The sequence below is a fragment of the Suillus paluster genome (genome assembly GCF_016628075.1).
Source record: "Suillus paluster strain FC165 chromosome Unknown EDB91scaffold_12, whole genome shotgun sequence".
Taxonomy (NCBI): domain Eukaryota; kingdom Fungi; phylum Basidiomycota; class Agaricomycetes; order Boletales; family Suillaceae; genus Suillus; species Suillus paluster.
This window is the reverse complement of record NW_024537572.1, coordinates 369,411-393,501: the sequence shown is the minus strand read 5'-3', so window position 1 is coordinate 393,501 and position 24,091 is coordinate 369,411. Positions and strand designations below refer to the sequence as shown.

At 50.1% G+C, this 24,091-nt stretch overlaps 8 protein-coding genes across 8 annotated transcripts; 4 read left to right on the top strand and 4 right to left on the bottom strand.

Annotated features, from left to right (window-relative positions):
- Nucleotides 1-5,619: 5,619 nt before the first annotated feature.
- Nucleotides 5,620-7,377, bottom strand: EDB91DRAFT_1079955 (uncharacterized protein; the record flags this gene model as incomplete). The annotated part of the gene is made up of 4 exons (XM_041315182.1): nucleotides 5,620-6,252; nucleotides 6,307-6,597; nucleotides 6,652-6,947; nucleotides 6,999-7,377. 4 exons carry the CDS (start codon nucleotides 7,375-7,377, stop codon nucleotides 5,620-5,622), a joined length of 1,599 nt encoding a protein of 532 aa, XP_041179882.1.
- A 538-nt stretch (nucleotides 7,378-7,915) lies between these two features.
- On the top strand, nucleotides 7,916-8,592 carry EDB91DRAFT_1236068 (uncharacterized protein; the record flags this gene model as incomplete). The annotated part of the gene is made up of 5 exons (XM_041321403.1): nucleotides 7,916-7,978; nucleotides 8,030-8,162; nucleotides 8,216-8,317; nucleotides 8,373-8,450; nucleotides 8,501-8,592. The coding sequence occupies 5 exons, from the start codon at nucleotides 7,916-7,918 to the stop codon at nucleotides 8,590-8,592; spliced, it is 468 nt and encodes a 155-aa protein (XP_041179881.1).
- Nucleotides 8,593-9,191: 599 nt separating this feature from the next.
- On the bottom strand, nucleotides 9,192-10,473 carry EDB91DRAFT_1048979 (peptidase M50B-like-domain-containing protein; the record flags this gene model as incomplete). The annotated part of the gene is made up of 10 exons (XM_041313443.1): nucleotides 9,192-9,316; nucleotides 9,367-9,456; nucleotides 9,507-9,523; nucleotides 9,583-9,624; nucleotides 9,674-9,736; nucleotides 9,792-9,969; nucleotides 10,023-10,077; nucleotides 10,148-10,264; nucleotides 10,313-10,330; nucleotides 10,402-10,473. The coding sequence occupies 10 exons, from the start codon at nucleotides 10,471-10,473 to the stop codon at nucleotides 9,192-9,194; spliced, it is 777 nt and encodes a 258-aa protein (XP_041179880.1).
- A 311-nt stretch (nucleotides 10,474-10,784) lies between these two features.
- On the top strand, nucleotides 10,785-11,695 carry EDB91DRAFT_1219655 (histone-fold-containing protein). The gene is made up of 6 exons (XM_041320880.1): nucleotides 10,785-10,883; nucleotides 10,938-10,954; nucleotides 11,010-11,155; nucleotides 11,205-11,281; nucleotides 11,332-11,384; nucleotides 11,439-11,695. The coding sequence occupies exons 1-6, from the start codon at nucleotides 10,881-10,883 to the stop codon at nucleotides 11,560-11,562; spliced, it is 420 nt and encodes a 139-aa protein (XP_041179879.1). The 5' UTR covers nucleotides 10,785-10,880; the 3' UTR covers nucleotides 11,563-11,695.
- A 1-nt stretch (nucleotide 11,696) lies between these two features.
- On the bottom strand, nucleotides 11,697-15,935 carry EDB91DRAFT_1118048 (uncharacterized protein). Its single transcript, XM_041318065.1, has 14 exons — nucleotides 15,731-15,935; nucleotides 15,639-15,677; nucleotides 15,522-15,588; nucleotides 15,314-15,471; nucleotides 15,192-15,263; nucleotides 15,069-15,130; nucleotides 14,347-15,013; nucleotides 13,985-14,294; nucleotides 13,593-13,934; nucleotides 13,319-13,540; nucleotides 13,142-13,268; nucleotides 13,018-13,091; nucleotides 12,910-12,966; nucleotides 11,697-12,855 (listed from the first exon to the last, which is right to left on the bottom strand). The coding sequence occupies exons 1-14, from the start codon at nucleotides 15,824-15,826 to the stop codon at nucleotides 11,828-11,830; spliced, it is 3,321 nt and encodes a 1,106-aa protein (XP_041179878.1). The 5' UTR covers nucleotides 15,827-15,935; the 3' UTR covers nucleotides 11,697-11,827.
- A 236-nt stretch (nucleotides 15,936-16,171) lies between these two features.
- On the top strand, nucleotides 16,172-17,716 carry EDB91DRAFT_1118047 (ribonuclease III domain-containing protein). Its single transcript, XM_041318064.1, has 4 exons — nucleotides 16,172-16,797; nucleotides 16,851-17,083; nucleotides 17,137-17,254; nucleotides 17,309-17,716. The coding sequence occupies exons 1-4, from the start codon at nucleotides 16,303-16,305 to the stop codon at nucleotides 17,555-17,557; spliced, it is 1,095 nt and encodes a 364-aa protein (XP_041179877.1). The 5' UTR covers nucleotides 16,172-16,302; the 3' UTR covers nucleotides 17,558-17,716.
- A 1,501-nt stretch (nucleotides 17,717-19,217) lies between these two features.
- EDB91DRAFT_1335039 (uncharacterized protein) lies at nucleotides 19,218-20,843 on the bottom strand (the record flags this gene model as incomplete). Its single annotated transcript, XM_041325478.1, has 6 exons — nucleotides 20,648-20,843; nucleotides 20,534-20,579; nucleotides 20,386-20,419; nucleotides 20,079-20,230; nucleotides 19,684-19,946; nucleotides 19,218-19,380 (listed from the first exon to the last, which is right to left on the bottom strand). The coding sequence occupies exons 1-6, from the start codon at nucleotides 20,683-20,685 to the stop codon at nucleotides 19,218-19,220; spliced, it is 696 nt and encodes a 231-aa protein (XP_041179876.1). The 5' UTR covers nucleotides 20,686-20,843.
- Nucleotides 20,844-20,856: 13 nt separating this feature from the next.
- EDB91DRAFT_1118030 (uncharacterized protein) lies at nucleotides 20,857-23,956 on the top strand. The gene is made up of 13 exons (XM_041318063.1): nucleotides 20,857-21,479; nucleotides 21,537-21,635; nucleotides 21,691-21,794; nucleotides 21,846-21,914; nucleotides 21,965-22,027; nucleotides 22,121-22,218; nucleotides 22,265-22,340; nucleotides 22,389-22,513; nucleotides 22,562-22,624; nucleotides 22,675-22,937; nucleotides 22,987-23,285; nucleotides 23,337-23,441; nucleotides 23,498-23,956. The coding sequence occupies exons 1-13, from the start codon at nucleotides 21,157-21,159 to the stop codon at nucleotides 23,578-23,580; spliced, it is 1,770 nt and encodes a 589-aa protein (XP_041179875.1). The 5' UTR covers nucleotides 20,857-21,156; the 3' UTR covers nucleotides 23,581-23,956.
- The last annotated feature ends 135 nt before the right edge of the window (nucleotides 23,957-24,091 follow it).

The following is a 24,091-nucleotide window of genomic DNA, read 5'->3' as shown; positions in this document are numbered from 1 at the left end:
GTTCACCGCCAAAAATGCCCCAGTAGGTCTCTCGGCTGCAGACGAGACCGCATATCTCCAACCCCTCAGGATTTTCGACATTGTCATCAAGAGGATCGCAAATGTTTGTGCCAGTCTCCTTGATTGGAAGCGAACTAATCATGTTGCATAGGTACACCCATACACAAAGATGGCGCTGGGGGTGCTGTCTGCTGCGTCTATAGTACGTTCGGTTTCGCCCGGAATTCCATCCCCTGCTCAGAAATTGTGGTTCCGTGTAGATCATTCTCGCTCAAGCGGATCGCGACCAAGCGGTGAAGGGTCTTCTCGACAAGTTGGAACAAGTTTACGGCTTCATGACCCAAGACGACACTCTTGGCAACATTGAATCGATGCGCGATATCGTTGGAAAGATCGCTCAGCAGACTCAAGAATGTGCCCGTTTCATCAGGGATTACTCGGAGACAAAGATCTTTTGTGAGTCATCCAGATATTGCACTTCGCACATTGTGAATTTCAAAACCATTATCATAGGGAAGAGACTCGGGAAAAACGTTGTGTCGGAAACGGATAGCATGATTAAACAATACTGCGACGCTTTGGATGGGCTTATGCAACAATTTCGGGACCAAGATGTTCAGGGCGTACCCATCTTCGTCCAGTGTACAGGTAAAAAATACGACATGCTCCTGACTTTGTATCCACTCATGCCCTTTCAGGTGAAACACTGGATCTCAGTGGTATGAATTACGCAGCCGGCGCGGGACTAGATACCACAAAACAATGCCTACCGGGGACGCGCACGGACGTTCTTTCTCAGATCACGGACTGGATCAACTGCAGTAGAGATGATGCCCAGCGTGTGCTGTGGCTATCTGGCCCTGCAGGCACGGGAAAATCAGCCATCGCTCACACGATCGCTAACTGGTTCGACGAGATGGGAGGGCTTGGATCATGTTTTTGCTTCGACCGGCAGCGCGAAGCCGACAAACGTCACGAAAAAGTGTTCTCCACCATCGCTCGTGACCTGGCTGACCGTGATCCGGAGATGAGACGAGCATTGGCGAATGCAGTCAAGAATGCAATTTCGCTTCAAAATACGACAGATATCATCCAGCAATGGCGCAAGCTTCTCATGGAACCACTAGGGAAGCTCTCCGGGTCAAGTGCGCAACCTGTCTTGATCGTGATTGAAGCGCTAGATGAGAGCGGCAGAGTCGAAACGCGTCGTAACCTTCTCCGCATACTTGCCGGTAAACTTCGGAAGCAGGGTGTTCCCAACGTTACTGAACTCCCACCTAACTTCCGGATTCTCGTCACCTCTCGCCCGCTTCACGATATCGATAAAGAATTTGAAGGTGCTCAGCATATTTTACGGTTGTCCATGGACGACATTCCACCAGAAGTCGCGGAGCGCGACATCCGCACTTACATATCTGAGGAGCTGGAGGAGCTGGAGGATTTTCAAAATAAAGAGTTTGCAGTGCTCGCTGCGAGAGCTGATGGACTTTTCGAGTGGGCGCGTCTTGCGTCCGAATACATCAAGCAGACACCCACCGGCTTATACCCAATGGACCGCTTCAATGCTATCGTGTCCCGCGATCCTGCGGAGCGGAAAAATTTGTTATACGATATGTATAGCTTCATTTTAGCAGAAAACATGGGGAGGGATAAATACACAAACCCCGAGTACGAGCGAGCGTTAACAAGGTTTCGTTCCGTGATGGGACAAATACTTGGCTCAGCCGAACCCCTCCCATTAGATGCCCTCAATGCCATGCGAATCCATCTTCCAGACGAAAGTGAGCACTATAAAGTGGAGGTCGTGGTCAAACATCTGGGATCCCTCCTCAGCGGCACCACCAATTCATGTACTCCAATCCGACCTCTTCACGCGTCCTTTCAAGAATTCTTAACAGACAAATCATCCAGCGAAGACTTTTTCGTCGAGGTGTCGGAGATGCGACATCGTGACCTTGCGTTTGCGTCACTTCAAGTGATGGAACAGGGCCTTCGCTTCAATATATGTGATTTAAATTCTTCGTACCTCGCTAATCGCGAAGACACCGGACTTCCTCAACGAGTCAAATCATGCATCCTCCCACATCTGTCATATTCCTGTCGATTTTGGGCTACACATGTACGAGCCACAGATTTCGACACGGAGCTCGCAAAGGAAATAAAGTCATTCTTCAACTACGAGCGACTGCTCTTTTGGATCGAAGTACTTGGCCTTCTGAACACACTGAGCTGCGTAGCTAGCGCACGTCTGCTGATTTCCCAGTGGCTGCAGGTGAGCACATGGGTACGAGGTGGTGTCGGATGAAGTGCTTACGCCCAACCACAGGGCCACTCTGGATACGAAGATGTCTTGTCCAGTGCAATTGACGTGCAGAGATTTGTCCAAGTCTTTGGCGGCATGATTTTGCACAGCACGCCGCATCTGTATATATCAGCGCTGCCGTTCTCACCCAGCAACTCAGCCATAGCTACTAAATTTACCGCGGGGTTTCCGAATAGTCTTCTTCTGACGTCTGGGCGTGATTTGAACTGGACGGCTGCTCAGTCCGAGATCAGGCATACATCTAGAATATCGTCAGTCTCGTTCTCGCCGGATGGAACTCGCATTGTGTCTTGTTCGGAGGATAAGACTCTCCGCTTGTGGGATGCAGCGACGGTGCAGCCATTGGGTGAGCCCTTACGGGGGCATACCGATGCGGTTTCCTCAGCCTCGTTCTCACCGGATGGGACTCGCATCGTATCTGGTTCGCGGGACAATACTATTCGGCTGTGGGATGCAGCGACGGGGCAGTCATTGGGTGAGCCCTTGCTGGGGCACACCCATTCGGTTTGGTCAGTCTCGTTCTCGCCGGATGGGACTCGCATCGTCTCTGGTTCGCAGGATAACACCGTCCGACTTTGGGATGCCGCAACGGGGCAGCCATTGGGTGAGCCCTTTCGGGGACACACCAAATTGGTTTGGTCAGTCTCGTTCTCGCCGGATGGAACTCGTGTCGTATCTGGTTCGCGGGATAACACTCTCCGGCTGTGGAATGCAGTGACAGGGCAGCCATTGGGCGAGCCCTTGCGGGGGCACACCCATTCGGTTTGGTCAGTATCGTTCTCGCCAGATGGGACTCGCATCGTGTCTGGTTCGCAGGATAACACCGTCCGACTTTGGGATGCAGCAACGGGGCAGCCATTGGGTGAGCCCTTTCAGGGGCACACCAATTCAGTTTGGTCAGTCTCGTTCTCACCGGATGGGACTCGCATCGTATCTGGTTCGCAGGATAAAACTATACGGCTGTGGGACGCAGCAACAGGGCAGCCATTGGGTGAGCCCTTGCGAGGGCACATTGATTTGGTTTCGTCAGTCTCGTTCTCACCGGATGGGACTCGCATCGTATCTGGTTCGCGGGATGAAACTATTCGGCTGTGGGATGCAGTGATGGGGCAGCCATTGAGTGGGTCCTTGCGAGAGCACACTGATTCGGTTTTATCAGTTTCCTTCTCGCCGAATGGAACTCGCATCGTATCTGGTTCGGAGGATACCTCCATACGGCTGTGGGATGCAGTGACGGGGCAGCCATTGGGTGAGCCCTTGTGGGGGCACACTAGTTCGGTTTTGTCAGTCTCATTCTCGCCGGACGGGACTCGCATCGTATCTGGTTCGCAGGACAATACTATTCGGCTGTGGGATGCAGCGACGGCACAGCCGTTGGGTGAGCCCTTTCGGGGGCATACCAATGCGGTTTCCTCAGTCTCCTTCTCACCGGACGGGACTCGCGTCGTATCTGGTTCATCGGATAAAACGGTTCGGCTGTGGGATGTAGCAACGGGACAGCCACTGGGTGAGCCATTGGAGGGGCACACTGATTGGGTTTCCTCAGTCTCATTCTCCCCGGATGGGACTCGCATCGTGTCTGGTTCGCAGGATAATACTATTCGGCTGTGGGATGTAGTGATGGGGCAGCCATTGGGTGAGCCCTTGCGAGGGCACACTGGTTCGGTTTGGTCAGTCTCGTTCTCGCCAGATGGAACTCGCATCGTGTCTGGTTCGGCGGATACCACTGTCCGCCTGTGGGATGCAGTGACAGGGCAGTCATTAGGCGAGCCCTTGTTGGGGCACACCAATTCGGTTTTGTCAGTCTCGTTTTCGCCGGATGGGTCTCGCATCGTGTCTGGTTCAGGGAACGTTGTCCTGTTTGGCTCGTCGGATAACACTGTCCAGCTGTGGGATGCAGTGACGAGGCAGGCATTGGGTGATCCCTTATTGGGGCACACTGATTTCGTTTTGTCGGTCTCGTTCTCACCTGATGGGACTCGCATAGTCTCTGGATCGCAGGATAACACTGTCCGGCTGTGGAATGCAGTGACGGCGCAGCCATTCCAGGACTACACTGAGACCAATTCCTCCGCATTCTCTCTGGACAGAAGTCCCACCACACCTCACACACAGGAAAACCATATCATGTCATCCAATATGTGGAACAATCACGTCGTTAACTTCTCATCCAACTTGGAATATGCATTGCACAACCCTGCTGAGCTACTCGAGAACACTTCTCGTCATGACTTCGGTCCAACCCCTTTCTTCCTGGCAGCTGATGGATGGATGGTAGGACCCAATCACCGGCTGCTTTTCTGGGTGCCACCAGCTTCCCGATGCCCATTTTATACTCCTGGGACTGCATTGGTGATCCCAAGGGGAGGTGTTGAGCTTGATTTGAGCCGCATGGCAAATGGGAAACACTGGTCAAATTGCCGAGATACGTGAGTTCTCAACCTTTACTGTATATTCCTTGCATTGCTAAAATCAATACATCTAGCCCTACTCCACGATGATCATGCTGCAGCAGTTGATTCATGGAGATATCAGATAGAAATACACGAAGCATGACATCGAGTGTGAACTTTGATTACTTGCCGATCTTGGTCGCTGCGAAATTCTGTTACCGAGACTATGTATTGTTGATCAGACTAGGTTACACGCTACTTTGTTGTCCTAACTCCTATAATTGAAATCATGAGCATCGAGCATCTTACAGTCTTGATTTTTCATGTGATGTCACCCTAGTTAGACATACATATATCGGAATGTTGCTCGCATGTTGTAGACCTTATGGACAAGTACCCATCACAGCAACAATAGACAACGGAGGAACAGGAGTCGAGGTGAAGTGCAGTACAAGCCAAGTTTTCATCGCGAACTGTCCAATATTACGCTTGGTGTCACAGTGTGAGCGACGAGCATGCAATGCCTGTCCGTACTAAGAACTAAGGGACTGACGATGCGCGTCGTCTGAGTCTCGGTCTGAGTGTGTCCTTCTCTCACAAATTGCGAACAACCTAGAAGAAAATGCTGCACTGTCTCTTGTGAAGGAAGGCCTTGATGAAAGACAGGAACTCAGGGGGGCAGCTAGAAAAACGGAACGATGGAGACCAAGGAACAACCCACGCAGTATGAATCCGATGAATCCGCGAGACCCTCAGGCAACCCTCAAGTGATCATCATACCATGGGCACTTCATTTGCATGAGATCAAAGCATCTGTACGAAACAACATCAGAAACGGTACAGGACGTACGTACGACTGAGCAACTAGATAGCCACTTCCAACGTCCCAAAATGAGTGATGAATCAAGAGGTGGGGAGTGGAGGAGGAGCGTCTGGCTGAGGAGCAAATATCAAGTTAAGTGGCGGCGTTGTTTGACTGTCCTCGTTCAAAACAGTCGCGATGATAGAGCGTCCAGCGAAGGACCGCCCAGCAAGCGCCTTGAGACCTGTCTGTGCACCTTCGGCATCAACATACTTGACATACACACGGCCTACACCCGCTGCTTCATCGGCGCGCTGAGCTTCAATGGCAGACTGGTGGCCAGGCTCTCCAGGAGCCCATTTCGATTTGTCTTTCTTGACCGGTCGAGGAATGCGCAGATCCTCGACAGCACCGTATTTGGAACATTCTTCTTTGACGTCCTCGTACAAGTCACCATATTCGTCGTCGTTGGTGAGATCATCGGGAGTAACCATGTTAAGCATGAGAAGGATACGAGCATCGGCGTTGTTGCTTTCGCCAGCAGGCATGATGGGTCGAGGAATCTCTGGAAACTGGTCGTAAGGGAGGTTTGGAATCATGCCCGGTGTACCGGGTTTGGCGCCAACCGAGGCTCTCTGTACAACTAGGTAGCGGTCTCCTAGCTCCATGCCGTTCAAGCTTTGGATGGCAACGTCAGTAACAGAGGCATCCACATATTCGAAGAATGCAAAACCCTATTCATTTGGCCGATCAGTTTTGAATCATCAGGACCTGAGGTGGAACGTTACCTTGGAGGGACCATTGCCATTTTCTCGGACCAGGTTGAAGGCCTTGAGCTCGCCGAAACTTTTGAGCAACTCCTGTACCTGCTCCTCGTTCAAGTAAGTCGGCAGACCACCCACAAATACTTTGTTGATGGAGTCGGGGACGTTTGTTGAAACAACGCCGGGAACATGGACGCTAGGAACAGTGATCTCAATACCTCCGTAGTCCTTCGGTCGCCGGATTTTGAGTGGACCATTGATGAATATGATACCGTCAAAGGCCATGGCAGCCGTTGCGTCTTCTGCGCTGCGGAACTGCAAAAGACAAAAGGTCAAACATGCCCACTGTCGGCTAAGAGGTGCACAAACCTCGACAAATGCATAGTTCTTCTCGTAATTACACTGAACTGCGAGGACAGGATTTCCGGGACCGCCGGTGCCAATGTCCATTTCAATCATCTTGCTGTTAAAGAAATCGGCGAGATTCTGCTCGTTGACCTCAGGTGTGATGCTGCCAATATAGAGGCGACGGGACTGTCTAGACAAGTTCGGGTTGCTCCCAATTCCCATTCCAAAAGTCTGGACTGGGATTGGAGGTGGCAAACCAGCAATGCCAAGGATGGGAGGGACTTGTGTGCGATTTGCTCCAGGAAGGTTGAAAAGACCTTGAAAACGTGATATTCAGATATACTTGGAAAATGGGATTGTCAACCAACCTGTTTGTTTTGCTTGCATGGCCGAATATTGTTCATATCCCGGAGCATGAACATCCCATCCAGAAGCTTTGCGCCTCCGCTGGGTCAGAGGAACAGCACCCTCAGGTGTGGGGGACCTCCGCTCTGGAGTGCCAAGCCCATCCCGTCCCTTGCGCCCAGCACGGCGCGGAGATCCCTCCTCACGACCTCGTACCTGCCGATGCCCGCGGTCCTCTTCGCGGTGATCCCTGCGACGATCATTGTCAGTGACCACGCTTCCTACGGTCATCGAATTCACGACCACCACCGAAGTCACGGCGTCGTTCGTCTCGACGATCACCGTAACGTTCTCTGTCCCTATTATCCCTGTCTCCTCTCTCCCTGTGGCCATGACCGCCATCTCTGTCGCGGTCCCTGTAATCGCGGTGTCCGTCGTCACGCCTCGGTCGGCGCTCACGGTCTTCACGAAAGCTGTGCTCTAGATAAAGAAGAAAACCATGGGTAGTGAGTAAGGTGTGATGCTGCTGGCGGGATCAGCAGTTCGGCGAGGAGGTGCATTTGCTGTACGCTAGCTAGCTAAAAAGGAAACATGGCGCAAAAAGAGGAGATGGCACCATGAGTTCATCATCTTTGACAGGAAAAATTCCAGGCAAAAGATGAGAAAATAACAAGTACCTCTGGCGATGCCTCTCGAGGAATACAAGTCGGCTTTTTGGCGCCTACCCGTGAAAATGACGCATGAAAGATGGAAGACGAAACTTACCTGCTGCGTCTGCCATATTCAAGTATTTTACTGGACGTGGTTTGTGTTCAAGGAAAGGTCGAAGCTTTTGGTGATGTGAAAAAGTTACGTCAGCCGTATCCTGTGATTCTCGGGCACTGCTTGAAGGTTTCGAGCGATAATTGGTCCACTGCTTGCCACTTCAACTTGTTCTGCAATGCCTACAGACCTCCCATACGCTGCTGACGCTGAAGTCTCGTTATCATACGACGAGATCGAGGTACGGACCTCCCTGTATTCAAGTCAGTGCCCGCCTAACTTTGTCATACAGGTTCTACGGCTACAATACGAGAAGGAACTTGCGCAGTCCCACATCACCGTCCAGACTAAATTCAACTATGCTTGGGGACTGGTGAAGAGCCCAGTGCGCGAACACCAAGTAGAAGGTGTGCGACTTCTGCAAGGTTTGCATTGTTTTAGTCTTTCCTTCCGCGGTGTCTAACTTGACGTTGCTCAGAAATATACCGGACAGAACCGACGAGACGGCGGGAGTGCTTGTACTATCTAGCACTTGGATACTATAAGATGGACAACTTCACAGATGCCAGAAGCTTCAACGGTATGTCGAGACATACCTCCTTACTCTGTCCTGGCTGCTTATACGTGATGTGCAGACCTTCTACTTTCCAAAGAGCCCACCAATCTCCAGGCGCAAAGTCTAGCATCACTGATAGACAAAGGTGTTGCACGAGGTACGTCACTTTATGGAGTATGTTTGCGCCTTACTCATCTGTGTCCGCAGAGGGGTACGTGGGTATGGCACTTGCGGGCGGTGTTGCCGCAGTCGGCACCCTCCTCATCGCGGGTCTCATACGGCGAGCAACTCGCAAATAATTCAAAATGCAGAACTCTGACACGACTTTTATTTACACTATTGCACCGTCACCCTTGCTCTCTGTACCATGAATTATTCTATATCACGATTGTCACCTTTGCGCAATACACTATTTCGTCAATTTGGGCCATTGGGTTTGTATGTACAGTAGCCATTCTTGAGTGATCTGGACGCAACGCAATGCAGCATATGTTAGATATGTATTACGCTGCCTACTCCTGTAGAACCCAAACGTGATACGAGAGCGATAGTTACATTAAGTTACCGAGTGTTCTACGAAGACGAGGCGATAATGCATCGAGAAATACGGACAGTCATTGTCACTGACGGTATGAAGCCGTAGGTCATGTGTGGTATAGATACTGGGCGGGTAAATGGTGCAGCAAAGATACATTAACTCCGATCGTACAAGTCCGTATGTGAATGACGAAAAAGCCCGTGAATTCTATGAGAGTGCAATCGTGATTATTCTCGTAGTCATGGAGCTGTTTTTGTTGTTATGTCGGTAGGAACACAGCTGCGCGGGAGTCAGTGCCACCGATGCACCAACTTTGTCAAAGTGCTCACCAGCTTGCGTGTTCATATCACCTGTCGATAGCTAGACGCCGCTGTAGGTATTGTGTGTACCGAAGGGATCGTAACGTACCTTGAAAGAGACGATTCCTATGAATAGAAACGATATGCAAACTCCCGCCTGGAACAATATCCAAAAACAAGCCCAGACTGAGGAGTTTAATTAGCTTCATCCAATGAAGAAACGCGTAAAACATTACCATGTGCAGGTATTCGTGGAAACATGAGATTGAACTGCGTACAGTCAGAATCATTTGCTTTACGAAAGTACTTGTCATCTGTTAAGTCCCCTACAACGAATCAAACGAATGGGTGAAATATGAAAAGAATTAAAGCGTACAAATGACGTAGAACACGCTGGAGTCGCAAGTTCCGTTAGCTTGAGATTGCAGGACAGATACAGCATCGATACAAACTTCATGACACCGACGAATAAGCAGTACCATCGAAGAGCTTGCCTACATAGGTTTTAGTACCAGGATGATTGTATCGGATCGCTCGACTCACGCATGTCCGATAAACCAGAAGCCAACAAGTAGGCCCTCATAAAACAACGTGAGTACGATGGTTCTGTATCGGGGTTAAAGGCTGTTCGTGGAAGCGATGTGAAGTTCTCCAGGCTCACAGCTTGTCTCGCACAAGAACCAACGGAGTAATGAGCCCCAGACCAAGGACAAAGCTTAGGATTTTGGCGACAAGAGAATCGAAGCCAGCCAGTATGAAGACGCCGCCAAAGACACTTGATCCGACATATCCTGCTGAGAGTATGATGGGCGGACGCCCGCCCTCAACAATGGTCGCGCCTATTGTTATGCTCGTTATGAATGTGATTCGGAACCAGAAGTGTTGGGCGTACCACCCAGATTTGGGTCGATCGTGACTGATGATATGGTCCCTCCAGTCAGCACTGCCTGGACACAGGCGATGAAGCAGGTGGCGTTGTTCAAACGAGAGCTGTGCTAGGCAGCGAGACAGACTCACAGCTACGATGTGGCAAAATTCATGCCAGCCGATGGTAAAGAGTTTAAGTGGGTTAATTAGCGTCCGTGCAACTGGGATATTCCAAATTCCGAATATAACCACGGCGTAAACAACGGTCTGTGTGAGATGTCAAACATATGTTGCAAGAGCATTCGAAAGACTTACGACGTATAGAACGACTATCTGAGAAAGGTTAGCACAGGTCAGCCATGCGCTGCGTGACCATTTTAAACGTCATAAGAAAATACACGGACCTGGTCGTGAGTTGGGGTGAGTGGTGGCGTTTGGGTCGCCTGGGGAGCGATGGGGACATCCCTTGGATACATGAGTTGGCAGAATGCCTGCCGTGTCGATGAACGCTCTCCAAAAACAAGAAGGAGCAAAGCAACAAGAGATCAAAGACAGCACAAAGAGGCGTGAACGCGAATTTTGAGAGACAATTTCCTCGTGGACGCCTCAAGGCTTAAAGCTATTGGAAGCAATTGGAAGCAACCCCGCCTTCTTCAAGAAACTTGGCAAGTCCGTGCCGTAACCCCCGCGGGTTCAAATTCGTGGGAATTTAAAGGCGCGTCAGTCACGTGTCATCCACGACGCGTTGATTGCAGTTTTGAGCGGAGCGCGAATGCTATCCAATAAAAGTCAGGCACTTGGTGAATCGTATACCCTGCCCAACTTGCTTCTCCCCTCAACCACCTTCCATTTTTGTTGTCTACTACTTGTTTGATCTAAAATCATGGTGAGTATACGCTTTTTAACACTTGGACGCTTGAACTAAACGACTTTGATGCAGTCTGGAAAGGGAAAAGCGTGAGTTTCATATCTGCCCCTGGCGCTGAACAGGAAGCTCAAATTCACCCAACAGTGGCAAATCTTCCTCTGGCAAGACCGGTAGCGACTCAAAGGCTCAATCGCGTTCTTCAAAAGCCGGTCTTCAGTTCCCTGTCGGGCGTATCCACAGACTGTTGAAGAAAGGCAACTACGCCCAGCGTGTTGGTGCAGGTGCTCCCGGTGCGTCCTATCCGCAATTTTCACTGAAAATATACTGACAATTTCTCAGTATACCTTGCTGCTGTTCTAGAGTACCTTGCTGCTGAGATTCTGGAGCTCGCTGGTAATGCCGCGCGTGACAACAAGGTGCGTAAGGTGGATTCATTCACAGCATGCAGTACTTGAATTGTTGTCAGAAACAACGTATCGTTCCTCGCCACCTTCAACTTGCTATCCGCAATGACGAAGAGTAAGTCATTATACTTGGCGCTTGATGCGATGTTAAAGCGTTCCTGTTCATCAGGTTGAACAAACTCCTTGGCGATGTTATCATCAGCCAGGGTGGTGTCGTGCCATTTATCAACCCAGAGCTTCTTCCTACGAAAACCACCAAGGGGAAGAAGGAGGGTGCTTCGCAAGAGGTTTAGAGCGTTGCATGGATTTGTATACTACATTTGGCACCATTGTACTCCTTCCCCATAATCTACATAATTGTACCATAGGCATTGCAAACCTCCAGTACCCCAGTTGGAATTGAACAATAGGCTGCATTACATCGCCAAGCACGCGACACTTGTGTGGCATAAGTTACATTACAAGTCAAGAACGTCACTTAAATACATCCAGAGCATATTCTGAGCTAGATAACATGTCCCATGGATCTGAATCATATGTCAGCATTTCAACGATACCTCATGCCCTATCAAGCACATCATCCTCCGCATCACTAGCCATGGCCCTCCTGGCGAACACACCACTTCTGCCAATCTTTCCTTTCCCATCTGCACCCCCCAGCATCGATGCCGGACGTGTTGTCCCACCAGAAAGCCTCTTGTAGTTTGGCGACGGGGGAGGAGACTTCGACATCGAGCTTCTGTTAAGATTCGCTACCATGCTGCTTACAGTCCCTCCACCCGCCGCCGGCCTTGGGCCACGGGATAGACGCGGGCCACGTACAGCCGCCTGTCCAGAGGAATGCCTTGACAAACCACTTTTTCCGGCACTCAAAGCCTGATCATCTGCTGGGATAGCAGGTGACGTAAGGGGAGACGGGCTACGTACAGGCGATGCACTACCAGAGTGCACAATCGAGGCGCGCCTGAGTCCCTTCATTGGGTTATGGGGTGTAGCGGGCGTCACGGATACCGCAGGCGAGGGCGGCTTCTCGTCTATCACAGGGGGTGGCGAGGCAGGCGGAGAAACGAAGGAAAGAGGTTGCATGCTAGGGCTAGGGATATCATCAAGTTCCGGAGGCGGTTCCTTGAACATAGGCCTGGGGGGTGCATCGTCGATCTCAGGAGGTGGCTCCTTGAATGTCGGACGTGGTGGCGCAGAGTCATCTTGAACAGCAGGAGGGGGAATGATTTCCGGTTCAGTACGACCAAATTGCTCCGACTCCTCGACGGCTGCTTCCGTTTCTGGTTCAGAGCTGAAGCTCTTCGATTCTGAGATCGGCGAAGGTTGGACCGCGGCACGCGGAGCTTCTGGAAAATGCCTAAGGATCGCGCCCGGAACCTGAGCAGCAACCTTTTGTGCTGCTTGCTGGGCAGCCAAGATCTCCCGAGTTGGAGCGCCAACGGAGATTCTGCCTCGACTCATACGCATGTCAATAGGTGCTGTGCGTTTCCGGACTGGGACGCGACGCTCAGATTCCCGCTTCTTCTTGGCAATAGTAGGGGGGAGAATATCATCATAGTTCTTGAGCAGATCGATGAACAGAACTACACAGCCTGGAGTGTGAAATGATGGACATGATGAATGGAACTACCACTTACGCGTAGGGTGGCGGTCCTGAATGGACAGCTCCGTCTCCACCTTCGGTTTGATGATCGCTGTCAAATTGTGTTAGTTCCGTACCGTGAGTCGTGGAACTAGAAACATACTGCGGCCAACTGACAGTGCCAACTTTGTGAAATAGATGTCATCTGCTTCCTCCACAGTTGTTGATTGGATCAGACTACGGCGCAACTCAGCAGTTCATCACGGAACCATACGCAGCAGACGTACTTTCTGAGATGAGACACAATAGCATCTAGAACATAGAGGTGGACCTTCGGCAGGCGCTGAAGAGCCACTTGCAAGTCTTGAAGGTGCTGTTGTTCCGAGGCCTCACCATCAGTCTTTGCAGACCCAACTACACTTGTTATTAGTCTTCAAATCTTGCCAGAACATGTGCCAACTTACCAGTAGGATAGAGTTTCCTGATATCGTCCCATCCCTCCCAAAGAGCGAGGGGCGGATCAAGTTCAAGAGCCCACAGCTTGATACCACCTGCAAGCACAGGGACATCATATTTGGCAAGCATCTCGGGCGAGAAGGGCTGCTCGGGAGGAACGGCGTTAAGAGCCTCTCTAAGGTGATGCAACGCCGGAAGCGGAACTTCATAAATCCAGGTTTTCCGTTTTTCTGGACGGACATCTCACGCTCTGTTTGACTCTGCACGACGGGTTTTACTTACCTGAGTCATTTGGCAAACGGTCATATGCCTCGTTCAATGCGTTGAGCAACGCCGTCAGCACTGGCGGGATCAAGTCCTTCTTCTCCTCGCCAGAAGTAAGCGCGTTCCAGCCGCCTTCAGCCCACTTGCGCAAGTCGATGCCAAATACCACGTCTGACTCATCGTGTGCAACAGACTCATACAGCTGGGGAACGGGTCTGAAGGGACCAGTTCGGTAGCGCTCCATAAGCGCGGTTAAATCCGCGTCGGGCTGGTACGAGGCAACTAAAGTGGCGGAGCGTTCGATGGATGGCTCGAATGCCTTGGGTATGGTGGCCAGGGTGCCTTGGTATTGAAGTAGCACTGCAACGACTTGAATTCATGTCCTCGACCTGTAGTTCACGAGGGCTTACCTGTCTTGACGGCTCTCAGCCTCTCCATCTCCCCTCTCTGGAGTGTTTTCAACGTTTCCTCAATACGTTCCTCAAGACCAAGCCTCTGTCTGTCGAGTTTTCTGACAGCGACGCGGTAGATTTTGTCGGCTTCCTCGGCTTCTTCACGAAGCCTGACATGAGCAGGCTCTGACTGCGAGTTGGCGTTCAGGGCCTTTGAAACGACATTCACGAAATTGTTCGAGCGCTTGAAGAGGTTGTCGGCCAAAGGCGCAAGGTTACGCTTCGGCGCAGGCGGTGCAGTTTCGGCCTCGGATCCAAGTTCGAAAGCCTGGTAGCGCGAGTGAGCTCCCATGATACCATCACCTCAATCTGGCACCCACCTTGGGTCGGAACTGGTAAAATGCTTCATCAGAGTGCTCAAATTCATTACCAAACTCTCCAATACGACGAAGGAGACCGTCTCTTTCTGTCAGCTCCCTCGCGGCATCTTCCGCCCGATCGAGACTGCCATCAAAGCCTGGTACATTGACGTTCAGCCATGCGACAAACTCTTCACCCGTGAAGCAATCTGGATATTCTCCAAGCAAGGGGAACCGGATGGACCGTGGTTTCAGCTCAGTAGCAGCTCGTGAAAGCAATGCAGAAACGCTAGCCGGGGGTATTGCTAGACCTGCCAATAGTATGGGCGTCGGAGGTAGGGGTGCATCCATGGACAATGGGGACGCAGTTTCCATCTTTGTGGGAGGCAAGGGAGGCGACAGCGGAGGCGGAGATTCCATAAGAGAAGGTGACGGCGACTCTACTGCTCTCCTTTTGCCTTTGTCCACTTTCGCAGGAGGCTTCTCTTCTGATGTCTCGCTTGCTACATCTGACTCCACAGATGAAATCGAGGCACCAGCAGCCTTGCGCTGAATTTCCTTGAAGCGCTGGGCAATGCGTTCAGACACTGTAGCAGAGCGCTGTGGTTGCGTGCTCTTGTCGCGTGGCGCAAGGCGCGGAGAGGTCGTGTAATGATCCCCCAGATCATTATTAGGTGCAAACTTCACGCTAGTAGTGGGCTTTGTATCAGGTTTGGCGGGTGAAAACAAGAAGGGGAACTCACTCATCCTCCGCCTCATCCGCTCGGCGAGTCTTTTGCAGATAAGAGTTTTTCAGTTTAATAACCTGAACAATTTCAATTAGAATCTCGTGCGTGTAGTTTGCGTTTTCTCTTCCTAAGACACACCTCTTTCTGCGAATCCTCATATGCACGCAGCCAGTTGCTCATAACCATAGCTTTGCTGGAAGCAAGCCGCTCCTGCAGATGAATGAGATCACCAGCGAAAAACACGGTGTCTGTACGTCTACCTCGTATCCCCGAGCCCATTCGTTGAATGGGTCAGCTACAAGAGCCCGTAGGTCCTTTGAAATATCTTTGTGAACTTGGCCCTGTGTTTCCGACTCTGCCTGAAGGCCACGGAAGGCCATCAATAGAGAGGCTCCGTCATCCTTGTTGAAACCGGCGCCTGCAGCAGGTTAGTCTGTGGTGTTAGGAGACGGTGTCACATTCGCCCACCATGTGAGCCAAGAGGTACAGGTTGTTGCAATGATGTTGCAATTTGAGCCTCAGCGGCTGCACGAGCCTGCAATATCTCTCGTTTCAGGGCATCTGGAGCATGACGAAGAAACTCACTTTTATGAATGCGACAATCTCATGATTCTCCACCAGACCCTGAAATTGTGAAGATATGAGACCAATGACCCGAGTAAGAGACGCGTCATTACCTGTTCGAGCTTATTATACAAGACCTCCAAGCCTTTCCTATAGTCCTGAGTCCAGAACGAGTTAGTGAATGCTAACGGCAGGGATAGCACTGCCATGAATGAATATACAACGCTCTGGATAGTACTCTGGGTATGAGCAACAAATAGTAACGATGTTGAGCGTCTTAGGTGTGCTGGGGTACGGGTACTAGACAACAAGGTGTGCTTCAGGGCCTTGGCCCTTCAGGCATCAACAATATTTCCACGTGTCGTACGTATCGGGTAGGAGCGAACCGCTCTGTTTAAATCAACCTTCCTGCAGTTCTAGTAACACAAAAATTTACCATTGCATTCAAGACAGAACACCGTCAGCTACTCTATATTTTCCTCTGCACATCTAGCTAGACTGAACAGTACTTTGAATAAAATTTAACAAAATGTGTGGAGAGGGACCGCTTACAGCGCGTTGCGGGGTTTGCCGAAATGACATTGGACTAATTTTTGGTTTGAGCGGGAACAAGTTTAACGGGGTATTCTGCAGAAGACGACTGCTCGAGTGTCGAAAACCACTCATTCCGCGTCATTTTCTGCCAATGGGTCATGTCTCAAAGCGTCTTTATTCCTCTGCTTCAAAGCTAGCTGTTTCGACTGTACAACTGAAGCAGTTTCCGCCAAAAGAGGCCATCCTCAGACCAGACTCTGGCAAACCAAATTTCTTTGACCCGGAGTCATGGGCAGCTCTTCAACCCCCACCTACATCTGCCATCACCGCGTTCGCTCACAGAATAGGTCTTGCAAACGTCTTGTCGTCGACAGATGTTGTTCGACGCGCTTGCACACACAAGTCGTTCGTCAATCTTCATACTAAATATTACCCTTCGAGCCCTGCACCCCCAACAAACGCAAACCTTGCGACGCTAGGAAACGCACTTATGGGCCTGTTTGCATCCGAACATCTTCACGCTGCATACCCACATCTGCCGACTCGCGTTCTAAAGGCCGCAGTGAGCGCTCACGTTGGTCCTTTGACGTGCGCGAGTGTCGCTCAGGAAATGGGTGCAGTATCCTTACTACGGTGGCATAGACAGGTAGAGTATTTGATGTTCAGTACAGGCTCTTTGTCGCTGATCAAACATTTTAGCCTATGACACCAATGTCTCCAGCACTGCTGCACTCGGATGCACTGGCATCAATACCGCGGGCAATAACCGCCCTTGTTTACCAAGAAAGATCACTGCAATCTGCACGGAAATTTGTCCAGTCCTTTTTCTTGAGTAGGCAGGTTGATCTGCGGAGTATGATCAAATTTCGTGATCCAAAACGAGCCCTCATAGAAACTGTGGAAAAATTCGGTCATGAACGTCCAAAATCTAGGTATGCTACCTAGATATAATCTTCGTGCCTCGCTGAAGCTCTTCGCCATGCAGATTACTCAAAGAGACTGGTCGTTATTCGAATTCACCCGTATTTGTAGTGGGTATTTTTTCCGGACCGGACAAGCTTGGGGAGGGTTTCGGTAGTTCGTTGAAGATGGCAGAATACCGGGTAAGCACATTCCAGGTATACCTATTTATAATCAACTTACTTTGAATACTACAGGCAGCTGAAGACTCGCTACATCGGTTATACCTCACTCAAACGCCAGACCACCTTCTCCAAGTTCCCTCATCGACATTCCCTTCCAAGCAAGGCAATGTCTACCAGACCGGATCGGAGGCACCATACACGCCCGGTGCGCTTGGCGAGGCAGAAATCCTGTACGCGAGCTCAGGGCGCAGCAATATCGTCGCTCCGAAGCGACCAACACTAGAGGAGGTAGAGGCGAGACGAGACGGTCTGGATGTATAGTACACAACCTTGCTTAATCTGCACAGTTCATTCCTGAAGTTTTAAGAACGATGTGAACATCGCATAAGAAGGAACGACTGTCTTCCTTCTATAGGACTGACTAGCACATCAGCCGTCACTCGTCCTACATAACATTAACCTAGACAATCTATAATCGTGCTAAAATCGCAAGGAAACCCCATTCAACATTAATATGGCTACAAGAGGCTACAAGACAGTCAGCTGTAACGCCTGGTACCGCTCTACGAAATCGCACTGGTTTAGACCACACGTACATACCTTATGATTGCCATTTTCGTTTCCTAGACACACCTTGCAGTATTTAAGGAGCTTAGTTTTATGCTTACCCTCTCTAGAAGCTAATGGTGTGGGATCACATCTTCATTCCTATTAGACATCTCGACCGTGACACTTAGGCTACTCTTATGTGTTCTCCGCTGTCCATACACACTCTAGTAGTAGTCTGTAGTAGTTCACCTGTGTCATCAACGGTTGCGTTGCCATAGCAGTAAGTATATGAAACTGTCCTAAGTGTCCCTCGCCTTCCAGTTCTGCATGGGATTCGAGTTGCACTGCTGCAATCCGGGGGTGATCCACAACCCCACATTTTCCGAGTCCGTAGCCTCAGCTTGGAATCCGGCTACAATGCAAAGACAACAGACCAGATGAAGTGGACGACATTGACGATGCTGGTAAAACCATTTGATGACTGGCGTGTAGCATGGCCATATCACTGTAAATTAACAAAGGATGAGCGCCGAGGGGTTCCGAACATCTCCTGACAGAATCCATTGGCCTTGGGAGCGACTGTCAGTATGAACTCAAGTCTGAACATTGATCAGGTACTACACACATCAAGGCCTGCCACATAGGCGCTAGGTGGCGAAAATCGCTGCTGAAACATGGCGCTGGAACCTGGTAAGAATTGGAAATTTGAACCGAATGAGCAGGGTGCACTATCGCACATCTGATAGTAATGACAGTTGAACGAACGCGAAACGCGAACGCACTCAGTGACTTCATTTCGCCAAGGCTGACGAGAGTTGCGAACTCGTGTTGGTCGTCACGGCTGACATCTTAGGTGGTCTTGTGCCAATCAGCAACAGCGCCCGAGCGCCTGCTTCATTCAAGCAGTCTCTATAGTTAGGAACTGCTTTGATTGGTGGTGAGGCCTTGATTCAACGCCACAAGTCTAGCGCTAGAACTCGAATGAGCAACGGTACATTGATGATCGACAACACACTACTTAGAAATTAGAAAGCAAGAAAGTAGCCATAGAACGAGACGGAGCACCGACGTCGGACAATCCACGCGATACAGTAAACTGATGACTCACCAGTATAACCACGATCTTCTCAGATCAACGCCTACAAATGTCAAATCAGAGAACATTGGAGCAAGATACCAGCAGCAAGTTGCTGGTAGGGTCTGGATTACGATACTGAATCAGATACCCAATTTCCAACACAGGTTTTTTGCCATTCAGGTGCGAGCTCGAGATCATTTTCATTTTCAGCTGCAAGAATAACGGCTTGGCAGTTGCAGTGTGTACCCTTGAAAAGAAGGAACGACTGTCTTCATTCTTTCAAGGTCTGACTACGGGAGACTACTGAGTCTGACCGTAGCCAACATTGCAAATTGCAATCACTTACATACGCGGTCACATGACAGCTGGACCGTGTTCATGTTGGCTAGGGGCCCAGTAGACTACCACCTTCTCATCCTCGCCATGATGTCCAAATTTCTCCTGTGGCGTCTTGTTCAAGGCCGCAATCCTCCTTTTACTGTTGTTGTGTCTCCAGAAACGTCGATTCAATTTATGGCTGCCAAAATTTCGGTCCAAGCAACACAGGGCAACACCCAGCCACAGAGAAGAAGCCAATCCTTCGAGGGTCCCTCGTGAGGAAAATGGCGTCCAAGAGCAGAATGACCGTTAAAATCACCACAAGAGACATCCAATAGCTCGACCCAAGAAAAACTACACACGCAGCTGGATACGTCAAAATGTCAGCGCGGAACTCTGATCCAAACTGAAGAGATACACCTACAGCCTGCCGGAAACGCCGTAAATAAAGCAACGAGAAGATACGCCGTGCGACAGAGAACGAGGTACTTCAAGATCTCACGATGCGTCATCTTGAACGGTTTCTGGTTCTGGGGTCAATGACTCTGGAAATTTCCCTACCCCTCTGGACTGGTCGTTCGCCAGTCTTAAGCCGGTTCTGAAAAGCAACCATTCACAACCCAGCGCCAGGAGACCCCACAGGTATGCCACGTAAATCAGCAGTTGGTAATCCACTTGGAATGTGTGGTCGAGGGTTTGTAATCTAGGCGCTACTAGCATTTTGAATGTCAATGCCTGCAAAGTCACGAAGCGGGCTACCTCTTGCTATGTAAGAAAGTGGACACGTCAGCCTTGCAAGACAGAATAGGGATTAACGGTACTAACGCCCGTGATGTCCTCGACCACCACACCGCCCAAGCGGACTTTACGTTTATGCTAGCTGTTCTCTTGGCTCACCTTCTGCCACAATTCCTCGAGATCAGGCTCGCTGAGAGCGAACAAGCAAATTCCAGTGAAGCAAAACCGAGCGAAGGGCCAGGATGGTGGTTTCCAGTCTTCAGGAAGGTCTGAGGCGTTCGTATTCATCGGGTCCTTTGAAATGTCGCTGCCTAACGGAAAGGAGAGGAAATGGTGAAAAAGGAGTCAGCATCTGTATTGAACATGGTAAGCTGGCTAGCGGTGGTTCTTGTTTAACTTTAGAAATAGCCTATGTAGACCGAGGATGATTGTGAGAGGATGTCGGTGGGAACAGCGGTATACCTACCTCGGCGTTGTAGATCAAAGTGTTGAGATTCGAACTGGGCGGAACGAGGTTATGCTTGCCTAAGTGCAAAAAAAGAAATTCCTACTGACGAGTGACGAGTGACGTAGTTAGAATCTGACGCGACGTTCAACGTTCAACCAGGACGTACATACGACGTGCACATAATGATGTGCACAGCGACACTATCACACGATCTGGACATGTATAGAGGAAGTACTATGTGAGGAGTCTAAGGACCTTGAGTACTAGACAGAGAACAGACCTCGTTATGCCGCATACATGATCCCATAATTGCCCCATAATTGCAAGTTGGGCCTAAGAGTGAAACCGGCGCATGGTACCCTAGAGCAATTGAACAATACGACAAGAATAGTGATCGGTTAGTTGCGCATATGCTGCCTTCGTGCTTAGGCGCTGTCTATACATTCGCTGCACTGGTTAGCATGCATCTCACGCTCTTCTCCTCACAAAGGAGGGGCCCCGGATCGTCAAATGTTTCAACTTTCTCCCAGCTACAAATACATTTATTCATCAGGCTACCCAAGCAACCTGGAGAGATTATGACCCCAGTAGGGTACTTACAGGTGACCTAGTCACCTGACGGTCAAGAATAAGTTAGGTTCGCTCTTGACCCATATTCGCGTCGCGCGACAACGTAAACTGGCAGTCTCATGGCCAAGTGGGGTCCGGGGACGGGCCGCTACTATAAGTATTCCAAGAGTTTATCGGCCGCGGGAATCCGTCCAAGATATACTTTGTCGTTCGCTGAGTATGTCTACCTCGAACGAGAAAACAAACGAGTTCCTCCCCGGCGTCTTGCCACCGCGCAGGACGTCGAGCGGCAGGATACTGGCGCTGAGGACGGGTCTGGTTGTATTGGCTGTATTCGCATCCACTTTCCTATGGAAGGCGTCACATGGCATTGGACCGCACCGCCCCCATCAGCAAAATAACAATGCAGAGATCTGCCCCCAAGTGTCGGAGCTCGTCCCAAAGTCCAACGGCGCCTTATGGAAGACTCTTGGCGACACCTATGAAACGGATGCATTCAAGACGAGAGCGGTGGACTGGCTTGCAGGAGCCGTTAGAATCCCGTAAGCTTCTCATTCGCCTTACAAGCTCCAGAAGCTCAGAGCACTCATTTGTACTAGAACAGAATCCTATGACCAGATGGGCCCTGTCGGAACTGACCCACGCTGGGAGAAATTCGGCGCTTTCCACGACTATTTGCTGCAGTCCTTTCCACTCGTGTAGGTGTAATGCTAGTTCATCATTTCTAGACTGATTATCCCTGTGATGGCACAGCCATTCCACCCTTGAGTTGACCAAAGTCAATACGTACGGCCTGATATACGTATGGAAAGGAACAGACAGCTCCCTCCAGCCTCTCCTGCTTGCAGCCCACCAAGGTTAGCTTGGTACCCTTATTACGTGATGTCCCTAAAATTTCTGTAATACAGACGTTGTTCCCGTGGAGGGGACCACAATTGACCAATGGCAATATCCACCTTTCTCTGGGCACTTCGACGGTCCGTGTGTTCTCTTTAATTTATCCGATAACCACCAATAAGCATAATAGGTGAGCGAGTATGGGGACGTGGCTCGCAAGACGACAAGAGCGGTCTTATAGGTGAGCTCTTCACAACTTATATACTTCACGTTTGCCTTATTAACGGATGCACAGGCATCATGTATGGTCCCTCATGGCATTTTTAGCTCCAATTTACAATTTATCTCAGGTCCGCCATGGAGAGTATGCTGGAGAACAAGTTCCAGCCAACCAGAACCGTGGTTTTGGCATCCGGGTTCGATGAAGAGACCAGTGGCCTTCATGTAAGAACGTTAGAGCACTGTGACCCCTAGGCTGAACCACCGACAGGGCGCTCAAACATTGGCGCCAGTTTTACTGGAGATGTTCGGTGAGAACGGTTATGCCATGCTAGTAGATGAAGGCTGTAAGATGCTCCTCTTTCCACTAGCCAGGCGTTATTAACTGGCCATAGCTGGATATGGCGAACAGTTTGGTAGAGTCATCGCAACTCCGGGTATTGCTGAGAAAGGTTATCTGGATGTCATGATAAATGTTGCATCTCCTGGTGGTCACTCAAGTCTTCCACCGCCTCATACTGTAGGTTCCTGCTTTACAAGTAATGACTCGGTACTTATGTCGGCATAGAGCATTGGCATACTAGCGGACATGCTCGTCAATCTTGAGAGAAATCCGTTCCAAGTTTATCTGGTCAGTTTTGGAACACCAATAGGGCAATACAATAACTAACTCTTTCGCAGGAAAGAGGTTCGCCAACATACAAGAGTGCACAATGTCTTGTTCACGCGCCTAAACTTCCTGAATCACTGCGGAGAGACATCATTCACGCAGAGCATAATGACCGTGCTCTTCGCCGTACTGAACAGGAACTCTTCAAGAACCCTATGTTCAGAAATCTCGTCGGAACCACTCAGGCTATTGACCTCATCAATGGAGGGGTAAAGGTCAATGCTCTGCCAGAGCAAGCTTGGGCTGTGGTGAACCACCGCATTTCGACGCAGAGGTTGGTCATCAATCAGTATCGCACTATCGCACGCTAATATCGAGTCTAGTTCGGTCGCTGCAACGAAAAAGCGGGACACGGAGCTGCTTACATCACTCGCAGGCGCATTCAACCTATCTTATACCGCCTTCGGTGCTAGGATAACTGATGCTGATGCTCCTGCATTTGGCGCTTTGACACTATCTGAAGCTTATACGCATGGACTTGAGCCTGCTCCAGTCTCATCCACTGATACCCTACCTTACCAACTGTTGTCTGGCACTATCAAAGCTGCATACAACTCTCACAGAGGTCTTTCAGATGACGACAGCCTCCTCGTCAGCCCGGGAATTATGTCGGGCAACACAGGTCAGTGATATCTGTTTAGACGTCACCGTATGATCCTTATGCCCTTGCTAGATACGAGATACTATTGGAAACTGACCGAGCACATCTTCCGCTATGGCCATACAGATGGTGCTAGCGGTGGATCACTCAGTTCTGGAGTGCACACTGTCAACGAGGGTGAGACTATGTTCTTCTTTTCTAGAAACGTGATTTGATACATGATTTCATGACAGCCATCGACATCAGTAGCTTCATCGAGATGATTCGATTCTTCACCACACTTATTCTCAACGTTGATGAATCGGAGTTGCCTTGAACAATGCATTTTTATGTGGCAAGAAGGTGTTGGCTTTACAGCATTTGAGCTTTTGGTTGATATGGATAAGATATGTAGCTATTTGTGAGGAGACTTGTGATAACATTGATTCAAGCGTCAAGTTTGGTGTCACCTCTTCGGACCAGTGTTGTACATAATGGATTACCAAACAGCCCGCAGTCGATACCATGAAGTTGGCGGCGTTCTTTCTGTCGCATATGTCGCAAGCTAAGCTAGCTGAGAAGAAAGCTAACGAGCTTCCAGGCGTTCACGCCCGCACATCCACTACGAGGCTTTGCGCTGGGGTCAAGGTTATCGCATCCAAGATCACACTCGTTGCACTCGCAATCTCTGCTTCAACGTACTTAGTCAAGCGAGAGACCCTTTAACGGTGTCCCCAGCGGCACCCTTGAGGATGGTGCAGATTTGTGTCCTCAGGCAGATGAACTTGGTCCCGAGAAGAACGGAGTGATCTGGGGGAGTCTTAGACACACATAGTCGGTTTTGCATG